The 23,398-nt window shown below is 44.4% G+C and overlaps 1 protein-coding gene across 1 annotated transcript in view; it reads right to left on the minus strand.

Moving 5' to 3' along the window:
- PIK3C2B (phosphatidylinositol-4-phosphate 3-kinase catalytic subunit type 2 beta) overlaps positions 1-23,398 on the minus strand; it is a 692,267-nt gene that overhangs the window by 78,249 nt on the left and 590,620 nt on the right. The window contains exon 25 of the mRNA XM_085647698.1: positions 3,628-3,829. Within this exon, the coding sequence (XP_085503824.1) occupies positions 3,628-3,829 (202 nt within the window). The remainder of the gene's footprint in view (positions 1-3,627; positions 3,830-23,398) is intronic.

Below are 23,398 nucleotides of genomic sequence, written 5' to 3' on the forward strand. Positions count from 1 at the left end.
ACCTGCCAGTGTCGGCGTCGATAAATTGTGGCCCCGAAGACTCTTGTTCTGTAAGGCCAGAGGTGGTGGACTGTGTGTGGAGGACACGTGTCCGAATTTGAAATAGTTTCGGTGCCGATGCCGGTGGCAGCCCAAACGTAATGTTGGAGGGCTTGGGTGTGTCGGGACCCGAGATAGAGTGGAGGGTTGCCCGGTCACGGATGCGTTGTAAAGATGCGGAGACCTGCTGCACAGTGAACGCAGATGGTGGTTTGATGGGCCCCTTAGTAGTAGACGTCGAGGCCAGCCCCGACTTTGTTGTAGGAAGGGGGTCACTGGCCTGAAAGGATGTATCGACAGTCGACGTAGTCGAGGACTTAGTCGGCGCCGGTGCGCTAGGCGTTGTGGTAGCCGGGGCGGCCATCTTGACTGCGGAGGTTATGGCCTTCGGTGTCGGCGCCGAAGGTCTTGGTGCCTTGCGGTGCCCGAGGGCGTGCTTTTTCTGGGTGGCGACCGTATCCGCTGCGGTGAGCTCGGCGCCGAAGTCTCTTTGTACGCGGTCGGAGCCGACAACTCTTTTCGGCGTCGGAGCAGTGGATGGTTTCGACGCCTTCGATCCGACCACCACCAGTTTCACTTTCGTTTTTGAAGGCACTGGAGCGATGGATGGCTTTGGGTTTAACAACCCGGTCGTCTTCGGTAATAGTGGCTATTGCAGAGTGTTCGAGGCCGGACCGGAAGGTGGGGCCGAGGAACCATGTGTTTGATCTTGGGTAAGGCCCGAAGGCGATCCCTCGACCGGAGCCTGATGACGACGTACAGTTTCGGCCTCCGTTTCGACGGATTGGCCTAGCTCTTCGGGAGAGCTGTCTTCTTCGGCCCCGTAGGCCTCGTCGTAGTCTCCTACCTCATCGATGGTTTCTTCACGTCGAAAGATCACTTCGTCGCCGTCGTCCGATCGGGAATCGTGTTCTGAAGCGGGGCTAGAGACTACCTCTTCCACGCTCTCGGCGTCCTCGTCCTCGGTGCTGAATATGTTGGTGGGAGCAGGCGCTGCTTGCTGCGCCTCCAGCCTCGCTGCCCGTCGGTTCCGCAGATTCTTCTTAGATCGGAACCGTGCACAGGCCATGCATTTCGATTCGTCGTGATCCGGCGAGAGACATTTATTACAGACGGGATGGACGTCGATATGAGGGTACTTCGCGTGGCATAACGGACACCTCTTGAATGGAGTCCTCGATTCCATCGTCGATCGAACGTCGAAGTTCGGACCAAACTGGTCAGAAGTTGGAAGAGGGTGCGGAGCACTAAAGCTAGTAGTCGACACCGAACGGTAACTATACCGACGAAAACTAAAGGCCTTTTGGCCTAAAACTAAGTATTCCTAAGTTGAGCTAAGATAGTCACATCCGAACCCAATCGCGGAAAAAAACAATCTAAGGATGGAGAGGATGCCCATGCGCACTGTAGTCCAGGGGAGGAGCCACCTATCTCGTGATACTTCGAAGACTCTTCCAGGACAACAATGTGCAATCATCCGGACCCAACACTAGGCGGCGATCTATGCACAGATATGAATTCAGCAGCCCACATGCCTCGAACCATATGTTCTAGATATGAGACCCTTGGAACCCACATAAGTGTGAACTAATTCTTCAAACAATGTGAGCTGTCTAGTAGCAGCGGTAAGAGGCTGATGCACCAGTGTTCTTCCTGAAAATATTGAAGAATGGCCTTCTCAGAGATGTGCATTTTGTTTTACATTGTTTGAAAGATTTTATTGTATTCCCTTAGAATAGGTCACTTGCGGTCCTACATTCTCCCTCTTCTGATTCCTTGCAACAGAGGAGTGACTTTGCCAGGATGATATGTAGATATAACAAGAGGGGAGTGTTTAGTGAGGGAAATGAAGTAAGCCCTCTCCTAAGTTACAAGTGGCACCAGATTTCAAGAACTTGTTTTTAGTAAGGAGTAGTGAGATGCGCTTCTAGACTGCTGCTGGCGAGCAGGCCTGGGGAGGTTCCGGAGTAAATGGCACACAACCGCTCGATCCATTTGGATTCACTTCTTTTCATTTTGCCACACCACCTATTTGGAAATGTATAGGAGATGTGTCGACTAGTAGAGTCCCAGGAGTTTAGGGCATCCAAGACCCCCTTCTCTCTAGGTGCCATCAAAAGCATAGAGGATATATGGGTAGTGCTTAATTTGTAAAAAAGAAAAAAAAAAGGTAAGTGTTAGGGCCCTTCTCAGGAGGCCACTGCATCTTGCAACACCTATTGCCCCTGCCAGTGCTACCAATGACAGTACCAACACAACTACTAACCGCCGCACACCTGCAAGTGTGACAATTCAGACTATTCCAGCCACCCTAGGGTAAAAGAATGGTGTCGGCGGCCGCTCATATTAATTTTTAATGTATACTGAATGATTAAACAACTGTTGTAGTGTTTAACTCAAAACTAGACAACAGCGCCACCATGTGGCAAACTGTCATTAGAACCGGTACTGAGAATTAAGTGCTGGTGCCGAGCACAAGAAACCACCAGCTCAAATTAAGGTCTGGGTGTGGAGTTTCTTACTCTCCCCCAACCGTATGAAAGCAATTAGGTTTTTTGGTAGCATGTAAATATCACTGGTGGGAATAGATTTTAAGAGGGTATGGATCAGATCCAAATTAAAACAACTCTAAGCCGCAGTCCCCGCCCGGGGTCAATGGGTATGATGTTTTGCCTTCCTGCTTCTCTTGATCATTCGCCGGGGAGGGAAAGATTCAGTCCTTGGTCGGCAGTTTAAAATGGTGGCAAAGTCTCTATGTGGTACTCAAGATGTGTGTCACTTCAGGCACCAGAAATGGTCAGAGCCTCTCAAAGCAATCACTGTCAGTTCCACGGGCTCCATACAGGGTAAAGATTATTTACAAGGGGTGCTACACAGCATGCAATCACGCCAGATTGGAGGGGGGCAATGGGGTTTCATATCATACTCTATTCCTGGCTAAGCAACGCCTCCACACATTGCTATGGTAAACAAAGAAGGTAGCAATAAACAACTGGTAGGGTGGGTGATAAAGTAGGAAACACTAGAATGCTGAAGATATGAGAATTTGATTGTAAAGGAAAGATTGTAACAGGAAAAGTAAACATAATAAGGAGAGGAAATATAAAAGCACTGAATTCAAAAGATGAGATGAATGGTGCAGCAACTGGAAAGAACAGAGATAGGCATGAGAAGTAGAGGGGAAAAGATGCATTGGAAGCTAGTGTAAAGTAAAAGTCCACTTAAGTGATATAAAAGGGAGATAAATTGATAAGACAGAAAAAGGGGGTATGGAGAGATAAGTGGTACTGAAGGAGAGAGGTTCAGAGAGAATGAATTTGGAACAGAATGGGAGAGATCTTAAAAACTGTCGAACAAGTAGAAAAAGACAACTGAAGGGGAGAGGAAGAGATAAGAAGTGGTGAAAAACAAACACCACAATGGATCGAATTAAATAGACTAGATTATAGACTAATGGATAGACTGGGAAAAGAAGGGAAGAAAAGGTGTGTAAAAGATATAATGAACCAACAAGGTCCAGAGAAGAGGGAATGATAGAATGGGTAACCCATAGGAAGGCCAGTAGTAAATTACTGAATGTGCACTCACGTAGCCCTTGTTGGGGTTGAAGATCTTCTCGTATCTACAAAGGAAGACATCTTGGATGCGCCCATCAGCTTTTAGTGTGTGCATTCGTGGAGCAAAAGACAGCACCAGCCGATCATCAGTACCAGTGAACTTCATCTGTGCCAGGTTGTGAATGAAGAAGTTGAGTTTGGTGGCCACACTTCCCAGGCTGGACTCGATCAGCCTGTGGAGGAAAACAGAGACTATTGAATTCACTACTTACAGAGATTACATAATTCAAGTATGTGAAATGCTGCAAACATCATTGAACCCCTCACGATTGTAGCTGTGCTCATGATCAAATTCTAAAAAAATAAAATTTTATGCTGACGAGAAGAACAAACATAGTGATTTGTCAAAGAGGAATAAGGCTAGTCATTTTTGGTGTCAGTGTCAAAACTGACTAGCTGCGAGTGGTGGTTTAATTTGGAGTTTCAGCTAATGTTTCTCTTCGAAGCCTGGAGTCTGTAATTTGATCAATGCTTCTATGGGAGATAAAGTGAAACAAGCATTGGCATAGCCAATAGGTCTCGCCTTTGGGACCTTATAAGTGTTTAGCTATGCAACAGTTGCATAACTAAATAATTATAAGGTCCCAAAAGTGAGACCTATTGGCTATGCAAAGAGGCCTTGCGGCCGCGAAAGTGAAAGTGATCGCGATCACGATCAAACATCAAAGAGGCCGTGCTGCCGCGAAAGTGAAAGTAATCGCGGTAAAGCGCGGCGCGCGCGCCCGTGCACATGCACTGTAGCTCTAGGCTGGCCTGGTAGCACTTTTTGGAGGCCTTTCAATAAGTCTCGCCAGACCAGCGCATGCGCTGGGTCAGGCGAGACCTAAAAATGAAATATGTCACTTGGCTATGGAGCAATCCAACCATGATGGGCTGTATCAAGGACATACAATTTATTCGAAGGCTAGCTTACAAGTGGAAAGACTTTCCATTGGGGTCCGATCTGGTGTTATATGTTCAATCTGCTGTTTTGCTTTGTTGATAAAGGAGTGCTGTGAGAGGGCCTTGGTATGGAATGCATTTAATGGATGTGCTGTGAGAACTCTATCTTCCAAATGCAGTTGGAATGTCACAGCAGAAAAGCTGAGCTAATGAGATCTGGAGTGCCTGGTGAAATGTGTTACTTGGAACCTATATTCTTTATTCACATAAGCTGCAATATGTTAAATGAATTAACCTATGTTTGCACCTATACAAGTGAAGTTTCTTCAGTGTGATACAAGTGGCAGATGACCTTTAGTCATTAGTTGACTCGGTGATGGTGATAGCATCAAATCAGAGGATGCTGAGCAGCAAATGTGATGTCTTTCTGAGTCCAAATGTGTGTAATATTGAGTTTGCTAGCTGTGGCATTATGGTGAATAAAGGTCTATGACTGGAACACTGAGAGGTGAGCTCCACCACCACAGCAGATACCCATCTGACTCATCTAACTCCTGCTATATCCAGTCTCTGCCTTGTGGAATTATTGTGCCTTCAATTTCTGGGGGCAGATTACAATAATTCCATTAAGCCTGAATCTGGTACCTAGAATGCTCACATGGGAGCTGTACTACGCCATTTTCAGACACATGAAATTCACAACTATTTTACACCTCAGCGACAGGCTAGTAATGGTTCTCTTTCTTACATTAGCAAAGTTTTATATACACTTGATCTACTGGAATGCTCCATGAATACAAATCCAAGTGTCCCTGCATTTTCGGAAAGTCTGCAGTTCCTCCGAGTGATTCTGAACATTAAGACCTCCACCTCCCCCCCCCCCCCCCCCCCACCCACACACATCCTTGAACTTATGCCCTGGATTTACTGTCCTCTTGCTGTTAGTCACTAGCACAAGGACACTCTTAGAAGAATCTTGGCTCTCTATGAAATCCTCTTCATTCATTTATCTGAGTCCACCTTCAGGAAAGAAACTTAAAAAAGAACTTACAATAACATGGTACGTTAAAATATTTTGAGCCCCAAGGCCTCTTGCTTATTATTGCAAATTACATCTACTTGAATGTAATCACTTTAGAGTACTGGATTCAGAATGTACCTTAATGTTACATTTATAGTGCTTAGAACTGGGTGGTGGCACTAACTAGGTAAACTGCATGTTATCGATCTATGTCTTCCCTTGGATGAGCTTCATATGATCAAGTCTGAAGGTAAATACAGCTTTCTAGACATGACAGCTTTCCTTCACTTTAGTGACTTGCACAGGAGACATCACACCAATATTTTAACAGCAGGGTGGACTATGAAAGGTGTGCTGTCAGCTGCCTTACTGGTAATGAATCAGGACGCAAACCAATACACCTGACAACATTATTGGGATGAGAGTTACCCACCCATAGATGTTTTGTGGTTCTATAGAACAAGCAATGCCTCAAGATCACGGATAGAAAACAGTCACTGCTAGCAACTGAGGGATGTGCTTCTTGTTGACTACAGACAATTTGTCATCCATGAAGTGAATGTCATCCTGAAAAAGAATACTTGTTGCAAAATGACACAGACCATTCACCTGGAGCTCAACCAAATATTGTCTCTAAATTTAGGGCAGCTATTCAACGTTCATCGCTAGGGATACCCTTATAAGAAGGCAATATTAAAGTATGTGGACCTGCTTTTGTTACATGGCACTATAATATAACGTATCCCCCTCAAAAGTACGTATTCACCAGGTTTTTTTTTTCTTCACATAGTTGGAACACACCTTACCAGTTTCATTCATAACAAAATTAAGCTGTCTGCAGAAGTGTGTTTCCCAACTTAAGAAAGACTCATATCCATGTAGGATTTATAAGGGTTTTGCATGCTAATGCTCACACTCCCTTAAAATCACCACCTTCAATTAACATTAAAAAATATTAGCCAACCTCACTCCCCGGCAACCAGCAAAAGTAATAAAAAGGTAAATGAAAAAATTTACCAGTGCCAGTGGAGACAAGAGAGGCAAGGATGGAACTACATGTGCAAGCATTTGTTGGTACAGCCAGGTTTAATGTGAAAACTATGTGTGTCTTCAAGAAGTGGTCTGCAAAAGGGGAGGAAACTGGACTATAGGCTTGGTGACTGATTGACCTTTTCTGCTACCCCGTGCTATGAATCTTAGTAAATTAGGGGTGCTTCTATATATCCCAAGACCCTCATTACTCTGGGGTCCTGTTCACCCTTCTTTGCAACAGATTGCAAACTGTGTCACGGGAATTGCCAGAAAGCTTCTAAAAATTGCACTCTCACGTTTGTGCTCACTACTTCCTTAGAGAAGCCCTCTTCAAAAATATGAGACCGTCGCCTACCCCTGTGTCACCATTTCCTGTTTTTTTTCACCTAACGAGCAGGGCACAGGGCTTTGTTTCTCTGGCACATCTCTCATTTTGTTCAGCACCATTTGTCCTTTTCAGGTTTTAAAATTATATTACTTCGAAATTCTTGGCGCCCTATGCTGTATATGCCATTCAGGATGTATATTGAATGAACCAAGAGGTTTACAATGGCTGACCCACACAAAGCCCGTATGCTGTGCTTAGGGCACACAGGTATTACTTGCCCAATTTGATATGGAGTTCATCCAAGCTCGCTGAGAAACCATATCCTGTTTAAGTCGAAGAAGGGATTAGCACTAAAGGAGATCATAGGCGTGATAACCTGATGAGAACCAGTGCATTTTCCGCTCACTACTGCATACAGTATAGGCTGTAGGTCAGCCCACTCATGCCATTGGTCTTTCACAAGGAGTACGTCCTCACACAAAATAGTCTCCTTCAATGCCTGGGACTCCTATGACAAGGCCTGGAAGATAGCGATCAGGCCAAACCGAAAAAACGATTGCATCCTGTAAGCCAAATAAAGATACCCTGAAACCTTATGAAGAAAGGCCAGGCCACAATGATCACAGCTAAGGATTGCAAGGCTCACTCCTCTGGTTCCAGCCAGCCGTCTGCGCTGAGATGGAATAGGCACTTATAACAGGCCAGCTAGAAGCATCCCCTGCCCCTGTGTCACCTGAGAAAAATAAAGCAAAACCTAGAACTTTCAGCAACAAATGTATCATAAAACAAAATACAATCAGGAGTGTCCTCTGACCTCTCGCCGTTCTATGAGCCATAAAGCTAAAAACAAGGACTTGTAGTGCACCATCATATTCCTAAGAAATGTAAAAGAAGCCACAACCACCAGTGCACCATGATCATTATGTGAACCAGAAATATAGCTAAAAACACCATGATCCTGCAATGTTCCCTCAACCTCATATGAACTACGAAACCAAGAACTTGCAATGTACTATCATCCTACAAGGAAAACACAGCACTCTGCAGTGCCAGTCTCTTAAGATCTCTCTTCCCTCGCACAATTCCCCACCACTCACACCTTAAATTATAAAGACAACACTTTCTCTCACCCCACACAACGGTGTAGTAAGCATGCAAGAACCCTCTTCACGTGTGCACCACTGATCGTGCCACTCTAACGCAACATGGCCTAATGAGTGGCAGTCAATGCTTTTGTCCTTGTTCTTTAATCAAATGATGTTTTAACTTGCAAAATCTCAAATGTTTGTAAGTGGTTGGTCAGGCGCATCGACCATGATTTTTCTTTCCAAACAAAGTATAAAGCTAGTGATCTGTGAAACCAAGGAAGTCCTCTCTCCCATCAGTCATCACTAGCGGGCTTTTTGGCCAGATGGGCACAGTGAGTTTGCCTTGTACTCTCTCCTACAGAACCCTCTGGGAGGAATACAATTTAAAAACTATAATAAGTATTCTATATCTACTTACACCTATAAAACAGCTGCACACACCCGTACACTATATGTTCCAATCCCATCTGAACGAATGGTCCGCTACCTTCACAGAGTTTTATATAGCCCAAACTTGACCGGAATCGGGTATCAGAGCGCTTTACATAGCACCAGTTGCATTACATAAGGACACAAATTCATTTTTGTTAGGCGATTTGCCCAGAATCACAGGATGTTCAGCGTCATTGCCGAGACTCGAACCCAGTTCCCCAGATTCGAGGTCGAGCGCCCTAACCGTTAGGCCAACTCCTCTACTCAATATGTGCTCTCCTTCACACTGAAGTAGTTGGTGACGCCGCAGCCTGCTAAATGTACTGTAGCGTATTTTGTGCCCCCCAACTAACCTGTATGGGGAGTGTAGACCCCACATATTGCATGTTAGTGAGTGATGCTCATTGGAAATGGCAAAAGCAAGAACTCGCGATGCACGGTCATCCTCCTATGCAAGGGATGTGGTGAAGAAGGCATCATGAAGTAACTAAGAAAGATGTCACAGGGGCATTTGGCTAGACCACCAGGTCTGGCTTTGGCATGCTGGTGTAATTATAAATGTTTTTGTTTAAATGTGTACTTCAAGCATATGCCACAACAAAAAATAAAACATTAGAAAATATGCTAACACCTATATGTGGCCACCTTATGCTTGCGATACAAATGTACATTTCAAAAACATTCACTGATTTGGCTGATTTACAGAAGATGTCTTAAATCACAAGTTTTTCAATCGTGTCATGCACTGTATTATTATGTTTTATAAAAGTGACAAGAAGAAATCGCCATCCAACCAAGCACACCAATTCTAACAAGCATTTGCAATGCAATCGGTCTCGCCTTTGGGACCTTATATGTATTTAGCTATGCAGCACATTAGCCTGGGTGCTGAAACATCTACTGTTCTTTAACATGGAGAGAAAGTAAGCACCAAACTGCGTGACACGCCAGGTACGGGAACACATGGAGAGAAACATTGCCTTTCAGCGGGAAATGGTATAGTCCAAAGCTCCGTTTTTAATATAAAATCAGGGCCTTCGGTGGTCAGATCACTGAAAATACAAGATTTGAAAAAAATATTATTGTCTTTTTCTGACCTCTGCTGGTCGTTTCCTATCAAGAAAGTTAAATTGAGGCAGTTGAACAGAAAATAAAGTCCCTAAGCGGAAGCAGACAAGTCCTAGGGGATCTTCAGAGCCCACAAAGTACATACACATAAGTATATACTAAAGTATATACAAGAGGTCTCGAATGCTCGACCTAATACACTCCCAGGGTTTCCTGGTGGGTTAGTTTGATCACTCTTTTTCAATAAACTAGACGATGCTAATCAGTATCTTCATTAAAATCGCTGCCCTTTAGCACACTGTCATGATCTCCAGTATGGGAAATGTGATCTCTCCCATTCAATAATCCCAGAATTCCCCAGAACCTGCAGTTCAATATCTCTCTTGCTATACCTTTGCTACATCTTCCAGTAACAATTATACAGTCCACCCCGTACTATGTGCTCTTTGGTCCTGCCAGTTTGTGCAGCCTACTTTCCTTGAGGCTCCAGTCATAACCCCTCACTATCAATTTCATAAGTCTTCAGGGTTTTGAACCTCTGACAACTACACGTCTTAATGCTCATTCATCAATCTACTCCTTTACATACTCCCCAGAGACACCTTCCCCACCTCTGCTGATGACAGACATAATGTTAGACACGTCTCCAGAGCAGCATCAATCTGCTCTCTCCAGTAACTATGATGGGCTCTTTTTTCCTAACATGTTGTAGGCCTTACACCCACACACAGATATAAGTGGGCATCTCCTAGTCGCAGTGGCATGCAAAATATGCTTTCTCCACCCTTGTTCTGCCGCAAAAGAGCTTCATGAATCAGGCCACTACTACATGAGCTTGTAGGGCACTTGTGTAGTGATATTTAATATATTTTACTGTTTTTATCTTCATATATCCATATTTCAAATAACAGTGCTTTTATGACATTTACTGTCGAAATAAGGCTGACTGACTAACTGATATATAATATTATGGCACAGATTTACCCCCTTGTGCACAGAATAAGCTTAATGCTCATTCACTAGCCCAGTTTGAAAGACTGATGTGTATTGCATATTACTGGCCTAAATTAAATTGCTATATGCCTCAACCAAACAGTTTGTGCTGCTATGTTCGAATCTAGCCAAAGGGAAGTCCAGCTCCGGTTGGGCTGTGATAATATTGGCAGTAGAGTAAGCTCAAAGTAACAGGCCTAAGCCTCACTGATCGCATAGCGGAAGTATGTATAGAGCCCATTGCTATCTATAATACATTTGTGCACTATACAGGAATGCGCTCAATGGGAAAATAACTCCTAACCACAGGTAGATGTGCCTTGGATTCATATATAGCAGATGTATTCCTGGCGTCGCCCAGTTAGTTAACTTGTGGGCAGAGTGTTTTGTCTTATAAGTAAGTGTTAGTAATATCAAAATGGTATAATAACTAGAGGTCATTGAATATGTTGCAAATGAAGGTACAATTATAGGCTACAACCTGTGATGTCTTCTTATACTCTGACAAAGGCAACTTCACGAATGTCATTGAAATTGTATTCTAACATAACCAAAGAAGGACTAATGACAAAAATCAATAAGATTTCCTTTTTTTTTTTTTTTTTTTAAAACAGGCCTAAGCCTGCCTGTGGCGGCAGTGACCTATGGAAAGAGCAATCATGGGCTTGGGCTCCAGCATCATGCTGTCCACAAGTGCTCGGATGGGGTTGAATGTCTTCTTGGACACTTCGGAAGCCCGCACCGCCCATCTGGCCTTCCTGGGCTTCAGCTTCTCCGGCAGGTGGCTCGAGTCCTGGATGTTTACGTGCACAGTGTCCTGGGGCCTGCAAATTGCTCCGGATCCGACTGCCGGACCGGATCCTCCTAGATCTCAAACCCCCTGTCCTCCCCATTTACAACACTAGAAGAGAATAAGAAAGAACAAGCATTTGCAATGCAATAGGTCTCGCATTTACGCGAGTTTGAGCTATTGAAATTGCAAATAACAATGCCTTTTATTTTTGTTTTAGTTTTAAAAACATAAATAAAAGGCATTGCCATTTACAATGCCAAAAGCTTAAACTTGCGTAAGCGTAGCTTTAATAAATACAAGACCTATTGCACAAGTAGAAAACATTGCCATCTACAATGCCAATAGCTCCAACTCCAACAAATGCGAGACCTATTGCATTTCCAATGCTTGTTTTAACTTGTTGTTTAGAAGGGGTTTTAATTGGGTAGTTGTGAATACCATTTTAAGACTAACCCTTAAAAAGAAAAGCTTGCTCAATTGCCATATTTCTAAATGCTTTCTTTAACATTTTGATCTTTTTATGTTTTGAAATTTGACTGCTCATTCCTCATTCTGGTTTCTTCTTGAATTGTGCTGCAGCCTGAAAGCAAAGTCTGCTTGAATTATGTTGCCACGCATTCTTTTAAAGTCAGTACACATGTTTCAGTAATATCTGATTGTTTTACTCTTATGTTTCCAGCACCAGCACCATTTTCTTCAAATAGTGTGAATGGTTGTCACTCATCAATGACAAATGCACCTTCATCTTCTTCTCTGATGGCTCCCTAAAAACATACACTCAAATCAGGCTGATGAAATTAGCAGCTGTGTAAATCGTGTGTCTGAGTGGTTCATTATCTAATCACCGCCAGAACCACAGTGATAAAGTAGATTGAGCAGCGAAGAGGTCTGCTAGATTCGTCATGCCTTGCTTTTCTCTAGACGCCGTTTTCCATGGTAACCTTTATTAGTGGTAGGAAGAACTTCCAAATGCTGCGTTTTCTTCTAGAGTTTTAATTATGCGAGCCACAGTTGCAGAAAACAAAGCCATATTTTTATCTCTAGGTAAACAATTTCAATCACAAAATAATTGTGTTAGTATTGTACCAATATCAATATGAAATTTCCCCGTTTGTTACCGCGTCACTGGCCCCTTTTCAGTAGGTTGTCACTGAGCCCATGGCATACGTAATATCTATTCTACATCAGGAGAGAAACCAAATGTCACTCATTTTGTCATCGCCTGAAACATGAAAGGCTGCGCGGCCTTGCCAGGATTGAATCCAGACTTTTTTTTTTTTTAGACTGTACACAAACTCCCTGAAGGGGTCTTATTAATACACTGAGCTATACTACATGTAGTGCAATGTGTATTATGCGAGCGTCTCCTAGATTTCCACAGCAGGCATTAGTCCCACAGACCTGCCTTACTGAGTAGCCTATGGCGTCCAGCAGCATAGACGACGGAGATCTGTACAGTAGGCACCTACAACACCCTGCTGGAAGTACTGAAACACGTGATGTGCATGTGATAGGCTGATCTCATCGGCAGGCTCTTAGTCCGGGTTTGGAGCACAAGAGTTACAGCAGATTAGACACAGTAAACGGAAGCAGGCGCCTAACCCGCGGAACTATACCAATTGATCGTGAACTCGGGTTACAGTTTGAATAGTTATTTCCTCCTCTCTAAAAGGGATTACATCGGTGATCCAGTCTGACTGGTGGGACAGCTCTAGTATTAGAAGCCAGAATTGTAAGAGTTGTGAAATGGATATGGAGCTAAATCCCACAACAATGTCAGAGAGTCTCTGACAGGGAGTTAGCCTACATTTTTAAAATCGCCCATTGAGAGACCACATATGACCCGTGTCACGGCCTTTTAAAGAACATAGGGTTGGTTACAGGCACGGATAAAGCTCCTAGAAATGGAGGATAGAAAATACAGAGTCTGTCCTTTCGTGCCTACAGTTCTACAGTCTATCTTTGAACCGGTGCGGGGTGGCAGATCTGAGGCTTAACTCACCCGCAGCCAGGAAACATGGTATATCCCGCTGATCTATCCACATCCAGAAATAGTGCTAGTTCTCACCGCACATACCTCCCTGTCCCCTCTATCCTGCCTGGAGAGGTGTGAGGATAAATTATCACAGGGGAGAGGCCCGCTGCTCTGGCTCACGGGCCGGGGCCCCCGCAGCGCTTCTCCTTGCCTCCCTGGCTTTCCCCTACTCATCCTGGTTTTATCTCCTGTCGACTGGGGAGGGGGTGTGGTGGTGGAAGTGGGAGGCCATGAGGCAGAGAGGGGCGTGGCGCATCTGCGTATGACACAATGACGGGGCACTGGAGCAGGAACCATTTTCGAGGGGGAGGTGTGAGGGGGTGGGCAAGGAAGGGGTGAAGGTACCCGCTCCTGGGAACATGGGTACAGTAGCTTGGGCTACCCCCGGTACATCCTTGAATTCTATACTTTCTAATGACTGTCAGTTTGGTGCGAATACCAGCTTATTTGCACCATATTTACAACCTGAATACTAAGAAATGAAGCAAAATTGGTCAAAACGCTGGAAATTATTGCATCCAATTTTACACCAGCGCCAAACATGGAGATAACTGGTATTTCCTTCTGGTTTTACAGGGAGCAAAGCAAACACATTTTGCTCCACTTTTCAAATGCGTCGAACAAGTCTACAAAGGTGCCAAATTCAGCTTCCTTTGTGAGCACTCTGTATTTTCTCCATTTGTGCCCTGGTACAAACCCCATAATGGAATACGCCAATCAGCAGAAATAAAACAACAGGCGCTCGGCATGATGTATTTGCTCGGCTTTTTCTTCCGGCCTCACCTGCTAAAACGTTTCCTGTCTTTATAGGGCCATGTGTTTGAAACACATGGCCCCATAAAGATGATAAACCATTTGCGACCAACGTAATTCAGGCGAGCCTGTCCAAGTGGGACGGCTCAAAAAGCCGAGCAAATACGTCATGCACAGCTCTGTTCCAATGGCTGGCCACCGTTTACCATAAACGGTGACGCCAGCCAATGGAACAGAGGAGAGGGGCTTAAAGCCCCTTACAGAAAATGCGTTAACATTAAATCTCACCAGCGAGACTACGCATGCGCGCAGCCTACGCCAGGCGAGACCTAAAAAGTATAAAGTATAAAGAGAAGGACGATGTGTGAGAGCGGGAAGAGAAGTGAGAAAGAAAAGTGGAGAATTTGGAAGATAACGAATGAGAACAAAAGAGAGGGGTTGCAAAGAGGAGATACAGGCGAGCATAAAGGCAAGATTGAAGACGGCGGGAAAGTGGAAGGGGCGAGGTAGAGAGGGGAGGAGACTGAATTGAGGGAAGACAGGACAAAAAAGGGAGTTGGTCGAGGGAAAGGAGTGAAAGAGGGAGAGCATTGGAGGGAATTAAAAAAAGAGGCGACTAGAGACTAGTGACAAAAGTTGTCAGGGGAGCATGGAGAAAGAGGGTAAGGGGCGCGAGACGGGGAAAGGCAAGAAGAAAGTGAGAGAGGAATTCAGAGTGAAACGAACGAGCAGGGGAAAAAGATGTGGAAACGGAAATTCACGGCAAATGGGTAGGAAGAGATGGATGGAAATGGCACAATTGTCGATTTGGCGAGTAAAAGGTAAAAGAATCAAGGAGACAGCAATAACGAAAGGTGGGGTATAAACAGTGGGGTGATGGGGACAGGAAGTTGAAGAGGAGACAGGAGAGGTGGAAGGGAGAGGGTGTTTGGAGAGTGGGTAAACTTGGCTATGGTACGGGTAGGAAAGGTGACAGTGGATTTTAGAGATGAGAAAGTGGAAAAAGGGGGCTTGGAAAGTAGACGAATATGTGGAGACGGAGACTGGAGACAGACGTAGAGAGAGTGATAGAGAAACACAAATAGGCAGATGGAGAGGTGGGCAATAAATAACCAATGGTGGGGGGGGGAGCATGGGGTGATGGGTACAGAGAGAGATGAAAAGAGAAGGAGATTGGGGAGTACAAGGGCACTGATGGATGGGTGGGTGGAGATAGAGGATGAACGTAGACGAGGTGGAGTTCGAGGGAGACTATATAAAGAGAAGGGACAGTGGGGTTGCGATGTGGGCTGAGAGAAGGGGCAGAGACACAGAATGGAGCAGGAAAAGAAAAGTGGATTATTCCGCTAGAAGAAGCCACACTAGAAACATCGCAAGCGATTTAAGGCTGAGACCTCCCAAAGTGCTTCAGTTCTATCACACAGACATTAATTCATTAAACGAATGAAATGTGTGCACCCAGAGAAGTCGGAACAGGATCCGCACCAGCGGAGAGGTGCAGAGAATAGAGCTTCCAGGCTCTGCTGACCTGCAGTTAGAACCGACAATAACACAATTAAAGTGTAATAAAGAAGAAACTCCGAAGTCGCAGGAGACATGGGACACACTTAGCACAGGGAAGAGAGAGGGCTTCTCTTTCGTATGTAAAAGGCAGGCACACAGTCCCTTCTCGGCGTTACCTCTCGTTTCTGTCTCGGAACTTTGCTCTGGCAGGTAGGTTCCCCGGGTACTGATGCAGTCTCACTTCGGATTCCTAGAATGAACCTCAAGACGCTCCCGCCTCCATCAAATAGTCCCAGGAATGGGAGTTGGGCCGGCATTTCTTCTGCTATTGGCGGAAAGTGGGGGCTGTATCCCACACCCCCGGCCGACCCTCTCCTTCCAATGTACAGTGTTACGACGATGACCAGAGAGGATTTTTAACCCGTTCTGACGCTGTCAGAACAAGGGAGCACGTCACGGGCACGGCTGCTGTGCAGTGCCAGGTGTGAGCGTGTGCAATTCACCCAAGAGACAGCAGAGCGGAGAGAGACCAAGCTCTGCAGTCAATAAGACCGACCCATCATTCGGCATAGGCGCCCCACGTTAAATAGAACAGAACTATTGGCAAAACAGCAGGCTACCAAGAAGACAGATATGTCTATAGCTGCAACCGAAAGTCACCTCTCGCTCTTATATGAGAATCAGCACAAGGGTTGTATCTATTTAATAACATGCACATAAAATATCCAGTTTTCTTTGATGTTTTTGTATAGCGCTTATGCAATCGGGATAGAGTTCAGAAGACTAAACAAGCATTGAAAATGCAATAGGTCTCGCCCTCGTTTAAGTTAAAGCAATTCTGTTTGCAATTTGGTGGCTTTTTAGCTTTGCTTGTATTAGTGTTTTTAAAACTTTCATGTACATAACATGCATATGTATGCATATATGTATATGTATGCATGCATCTATATTTGCATTTATATAGATATGCAGATGTCTATATATGTATGTATATATATATATATATATATATATATACACACATACATATATATATATATGTGCATATGTATTGTATTGTAATTGCATTTATATAGCGCTTACTACCCCTCGACGAGGCGTCGAAGCGCTTTTTTGGCGAATAGCACGCTACTCCGGGACCCATAGAGGATATGTGTTGAATTAGAATAGTGAAACATGCAAGTACATTTTAAGTGGTGGATAGGTTAGTCAGTTATTTGCATTTGGAATGACAGCAGAAGGATAGAGGAGGAAAAAAGGTTTGTATTTATATAGCGCTTGTTACCCCTGATGGGGTGTTGAAGCACGCTATTCAGGAAGCCCATAAAGGATTAGTGGTAAATTAATATGGTGAAATATGAAAGTAATTTCAGTGGTGGATATTAGTTATTTGGAGTGAGAAGGATAACGGAGGGATAAAAGGGGAAGAAAGGTTTGCATTCATATAGCACTTGTTACCCTTGATGGGTTTTGAAGCACTTATCTGGCAAGTAGCACACCACTCCGGAACCCACAAAGGAATAGTGTTGAAAATTAGTATAGTAAAATATTAAGTAATTTGAGTAGTGGAAATGTTATTCAGTTATTTGGGTAGAGAAGGGTAGGTTGCGGGATAGAAGAGGGAAAGAGGTTCGTATTTATATGGCGCTTGCTACCCCTGATGGGGTTTTGAAGCACAAGTAGCACACTGTTCTGGAACCCATAAGGATTAGTGTTGTGTGCGCGTAGAGAGATAGAGAGAGGTATAGGTAGAGAGAGGTAGACAGGTAGAGAGTAGTAGAGAGAGAGGTAGAGAGTAGAGAGGGAGTAGTAGAGAGTGAGTAGTAGAGAGTGAGTAGTAGAGGGTAGAGTGAGTAGAGAGTAGTAGAGAGTGAGTAGTAGAGAGTAGTAGAGAGTGAGTAGCAGAGTGAGTAGTAGAGAGTGAGTAGTAGAGAGTGAGTAGAGAGTGAGTAGTAGAGTGAGTAGTAGAGTGAGTAGTAGAGAGTAGTAGAGGGTAGAGTAGTAGAGAGTGAGTAGTAGAGAGTAGTAGAGTAGTAGATAGTGAGTAGTAGTGTACTAGAGAGTAGAGGGTAGTAGTAGAGTACTAGAGAGTAGAGGGTAGAGTAGTAGAGGGTGGAGTAGTAGATAGTAGTAGAGTGAGTAGTAGAGAGTAGTAGAGCGAGTGAGTAGTAGAGAGTGAGTAGTAGAGAGTGAGTAGTAGAGAGTGAGTAGTAGAGAGTGAGTAGTAGAGAGTAGTAGAGATGAGTAGTAGAGAGCAGAGGGTATAGTAGTAGAGGGTAGAGTAGTAGAGGGTAGAGTAGTAGAGAGAGTAGTAGAGAGGAGTAGAGTGAGTAGTAGAGAGTAGTAGAGAGTGCGTAGTAGAGGGTGAAGTAGTAGAGAGTGAGTAGTAGAGAGTGAGTAGTAGAGAGTGAGTAGTAGAGAGTCATAGAGAGTGAGTCATAGAGAGAGTGAGTAGTAGAGAGTAGTAGAGTGAGTAGTAGAGGGTAGAGTAGTAGAGAGTGAGTAGAGTGTAGTAGAGAGAGTAGTAGAGAGAGTAGTAGAGAGTAGTAGAGAGAGTGAGTAGTAGAGTGAGTAGTAGAGAGTGAGTAGTAGAGAGTAGAGGGTAGAGTAGTAGAGGGTAGAGTAGTAGAGAGTAATAGAGAGAGTAGTAGAGAGTAGTAGAGAGTGAGTAGTAGAGAATAGTAGAGTGAGTAGTAGAGAGTGTGTAGTAGAGAGTAGAGGGTAGAGTAGTAGAGGGTGGAGTAGTAGAGTAGTAGAGAGTGAGTAGTAGAGAGTAGTAGAGAGAGTGAGTAGTAGTTGGTTCTATAGTCTTCAGGTATATTTAAATTTATTTTCGTAGTCGATTCTCTGTTTAATATGGCCGCCGTCTTTTCTTCACTTTAAATACTCAAATTGGAGGGCAGCGTTATATTCTATTGAAACGTGAACCGGATATAGAATGCTCCCGCTTCCGGGTCAGATTACTCCATGTTGAAATTGAGACCGCGAGTCGGACTGCTACACAAGTCAGCGTTATTCAGGTTAGCGGCTTCGGGATGGGTTATTTCATGTGCTACTTTAGTCGCAAGCTATTTGGCAGCTCACATTCACTAAAATTATGTGATATTCTCATTAGTTTCTAGATATGGGATTCTGAAGTTACGCAATAATCTACATACAAATTCTCCTCACAAACGATCGTAAGTAACTTGAAGTCTCTTTGATACTTTACGTGAGCGCAGCAGTGTTTGATTCTTACTTGTAAAATATCTCCTTCATAGTGAATGTTTTGGTATACGTATGGTTTTGGTGTGATAGTTGGTTTAGGGCGGTGTATTCTTTATATTTTTTCGCATTTTTGGTTTCGTAATTAGATATGTCAACCTAGTTACGTCACATGTAAGCACAGCTTCGGACACAGTTAGTCTACCTTATTATCAGACTTGGCCTTACTGATATATACCTTGATTCTCTTGGATTTAGATTGAGAGTCGTGTTGATGTTGGTTACTAAATTATAATTTATTGTGTTCTTTTCTGATTCACAGTATTTGCATTGATACTTATTCACCACTAAGTCCTAAATATTGCCCAGGACGGATGATTTACTGGCTTTGAGGTAGTTTTTTTAGTTTATAATGTTATCTTTTCCATCTATATTTCAATTGTGTGTTTGACGATTGTTCTTGTGACCTGATATTGAGTCAATATTTCATTCATTATTTAGAATTTATGCTGATCTTATTTCTTCGACTGGTACGTGATATGTTGTACATATTATTCTCACTTGTATTTTGTTCACTTCGTGGTGCTAATCTTGGAGCTGCTTTGGATTAGTATTTCATCAATGCATAATCTTGGTTTTCTCTAATTCTCATATACCATTTCTCAGCAACGCGGTGTCTTTCAACTATATTTTCAACCTTCTTTAATTTATCTTTTTCACCATATTTGAATGGTTTGGATAGTTGGGATATTTCCTCACTATCCACACACACTTTCTCAGCAACGCGGGTCTTATCACGTTAACTCAACCTGTTGTGATTTTCCACACTACATGCTGTTCACCTATGAGCATGCCTTGGTTCAATTGTGTTGGCTCCACTTGTATCACACAATAGTAGTCATTGTTTAGTTTTGTACATGTTACAAAGAAACCTTATATTTATTTTCCAGCCCTGAGGAAGTCGTGGGTACTCCCGGGCGAAGAAACACGTGTTGGCTGGACCAACGAATGAGAGAATAAAGAGAAGATATTTACATATGCTCTACTTATTGACATTATACTGTATATTGCGATTTTCACATTGTGGTGGATACAACTAGTTGTGCTCGGACGTTGATTCATTTATGAATGTGACCTGTTGGGATCATTATTGAGAAGGGTGGATGACCACTCTCTCCTTGAGCACCTACCAGATATTTCCATCGTAATACTATACGGATAAGGGTGAGCGCCTGTACTCACTAGGTTCCTTCATCCGTTTCCATTTTCCACTAGTAGAGAGAGAGTAGTAGAGAGTAGAGGGTAGAGTAGTAGAGGGTAGAGTAGTAGAGGGTAGAGTAGTAGAGAGAGTAGTAGAGAGTGAGTAGTAGAGAGTAGTAGAGAGTAGAGGGTAGAGTAGTAGAGGGTGGAGTAGTAGAGAGTAGTAGAGAGTGAGCAGTAGAGAGTAGTAGAGCGAGTGAGTAGTAGAGTGAGTAGTATAGAATGAGTAGTAGAGAGTGAGTAGTAAAGAGTGAGTAGTAGAGAGTAGAGGGTAGAGTTTTAGACTGTAGAGTAGTAGAGAGAGTAGTAGAGAGTGAGTAGTAGAGAGTGCATAGTAGAGAGTAGAGGGTAGAGTAGTAGAGGGTGGAGTAGTAGAGAGTGGGTAGTACATATTAGTAGAGTGAGTAGTAGAGAGAGTGAGTAGTAGAGAGTGAGTAGTAGAGGGTAGAGTAGTAGAGGGTAGTAGAGAGAGTAGTAGAGTGTGAGTTGCAGAGAGTGAGTAGTAGAGAAGTAGAGAGTAGCAGAGAGTGAGTAGTAGAGGGTAGAGTAGTAGAGGGTGGAGTAGTAGATAGTAGTAGAGAGTGAGTAGTAGAGCATGAGTAGCAGAGAGTAGTAGAGCGAGTGAGTAGTAGAGAGTGAGTAGTAGAGAGTAGTAGAGAGTAGAGGGTAGAGAAGTAGAAGGTAGAGTAGTAGAGGGTAGAGTCGTAGAGAGAGTCGTTGAGAGTAGTAGAGTGAGTAGAGAGTAGTAGAGAGTGAGTAGTAGAGAGTGCGTGGTAGAGTAGTAGAGGGTGGAGTAGTAGAGAGTAGTAGAGTGAGTAGTAGAGTGAGTAGTAGAGTGAGTAGTAGAGTGAGTAGAGTGTAGTAGAGAGAGGGAGTAGTAGAGAGTGAGTAGTAGAGAGTGAGAAGTAGAGGGTAGTAGAGAGTGAGTAGTAGAGGGAGTGAGTAGTAGAGAGTGAGTAGTAGAGGGTAGAGTAGTAGAGGGTAGTAGAGAGAGTAGTAGAGAGTGAGTAGTAGAGAGTGAGTAGTAGAGAGTGAGTAGTAAAGAGTGAGTAGAGAGTAGAGGTTAGAGTAGTAGTAGAGGGTGGAGTAGTAGAGAGTGAGTAGTAGAGTAGTAGAGAGTGAGTAGTAGAGTAGTAGAGAGTGAGTAGTAGAGAGTGAGTAGTAGAGAGTGAGTAGTAGAGTGAGTAGTAGAGAGTGAGTAGTAGAGAGTAGAGAGTAGAGTAGTAGAGGGTGGAGTAGTAGAGTAGTAGAGAGTGAGTAGTAGAGAGTAGTAGAGAGTAGTAGAGAGAGTGAGTAGTAGTTGGTTCTATAGTCTTCAGGTATAGAGGGTAGAGTAGTAGAGGGTAGAGGGGTAGAGAGTAATAGTGTGAGAAGTTGGCCTGGCATATGCTGGTCACTAGTTATAGTGGCCACCTTGCACCAGACCAATTCGACTCTTATGGTAGATCGGTTTAAGACAACCTTTTAAAGAAAGCTATCCTAGTGGTAGCTGTGGAGAGCAGCCTTCAGGCTAAGTCTCAGAGGAATGTAAAGCAGCTTGTTTTACCTTATAATCTCTTGAATTACCAAATGAAAGGACACCACACAGGTATATATATCAAATATATATGTATTTATTTCTAGACACACTCTACTAATCTTAGAAGTCAGGAACACATTCAAATATCAACATTTCACAATAAGTTAAGCACAAATAGGGCTGGGGCCCTAGGGGCGTACCAGACCAAATACTAAAAAAGAGGTTTAGGAAAGTCGACTTGCAAGGGGACAAGGCCTAGGGCCTGTAGAATCGCTGGGGCTTCACTAATACACCCAAGGCAGGTACGTAAAAGACCCACGGGAGACACGTGCAGTGTGAGAACACAGCCGCGGGTTCCCTATTAATTTCAATGGAGCAAGTCGCGGTTGGATTTTTAAAGTTTAAGGGTACTTCTAGAGAGTCTACAAGCAAGTCACTTACAAGGTAAGTACTTTGAGGGCCAACACCCACAGGAGCACCCGATCGCACGAGTTACCTCACCCAGGGAAGCCGGGTGCATAGGTGTCTTTTAGTGTCGGGTCGCGTCGTCGTTTTCTATGGAAGCCGAAGAAGTTTTGCTGCTTGTGAAGACTGGAGACGTGTCCGGTGGAATCCAAGGCTGGATTCAAGATGAAGACGACCTGAAAGCAGAAGGGACAGTGTTCACAGTCACTTGCCAGTGACCCGGGGCCAGGAAGATGGATGCCCACGGAAGTCGGGTGATTTCAGGTAATCAAGGGTGTTTTCACTCTTCAGCCACGAGGTCCAGGAGGCATCGACGACGACCAGGAGCTGGATTCGGAGTGTCCCACGAAGTCTGCAGCTTACTGAGGTGTCGGCAACCGGATTGGAGCCAACAAGCCTTGGTAACAGCAAGTCTCTTGGAAATCGAAGAAAGTCAGCGGTGTAGACCAGCAAGGTCTGAGGGACTCACCCAGTGAAGGTAAGTCAGGACAGGCCTGGAGCAACCAGGGGAGCCCTTTGGTTCGATGAGAAAGTCTTCAGGGGACCCACAAGCCAACCGGCAAGGGATCGCGATGACGCCTCGTGAGGATTCGCTTCGCAGGAGCCCATGGTTACTCTGGATGAGGTAGGCCTCTGATCTTTGAGAAAAATCCTGCTGGAGGCTTGGACCACACGTGGTCCAATGCACAAGTTCGCAGAACGTCGTGAAGGGGTTGCACTCGACAATAGTGCACGGTACCCAGGTATTGCTGTTCCTCGTCACTCGTGGGGTCCACTCGCCTCAGCTCTGCTGGGGACTCACAATGGCCGTCGAGAAGTCAGGAAATCCACTTCCGGGGCTACAAGGACTTCGGACTCCGGCGGGAGCGGGAAAGTTTGCGACCGTTGATTCAAGTTTTTGGTGCCTGCCAAGCAGAGGAGTCACTCCTTGACTCCAAGGGAGATTCTTCAGTCTTCCAAAGGTAGTGGAACGTCGAAGGGCCAAGATTCTTCTTGTAGAGCATCGTCCAGGGATATCGGATTTGCAATGGCAAGGTTTCCCCATCTTATACCAAAGGAAAGGGAGGGACTAGCTCTATGACCACTCGTCTGGGAGGGTCAAGCGAGTGGGTGGTTACACCCACTTCCCTTTGTCCAGTTTCGCGCCAGAGCAGGGGCAGGTAGCCCCTGAACCAGTTTGAGATGGCATATGCACAGAGGAGCCTACTGCTCCCCCAGTGCAGGACTTCAAAGCACTCTAGGAGTGCACCCACCCAGCCCCAATACACTAAATCCTGTCTGGAAGGTGGTGACACCTCCCTGTGACAGGATGCCTATTGTTGGGCCTCCTCCACTGCTAGGTTCAGTCAGCAGCAGGAAGGCAGCC

The sequence above is a fragment of the Triturus cristatus genome, chromosome 1_1, assembly GCF_964204655.1.
Source record: "Triturus cristatus chromosome 1_1, aTriCri1.1, whole genome shotgun sequence".
NCBI classification, from domain to species: Eukaryota; Metazoa; Chordata; class Amphibia; order Caudata; family Salamandridae; genus Triturus; species Triturus cristatus.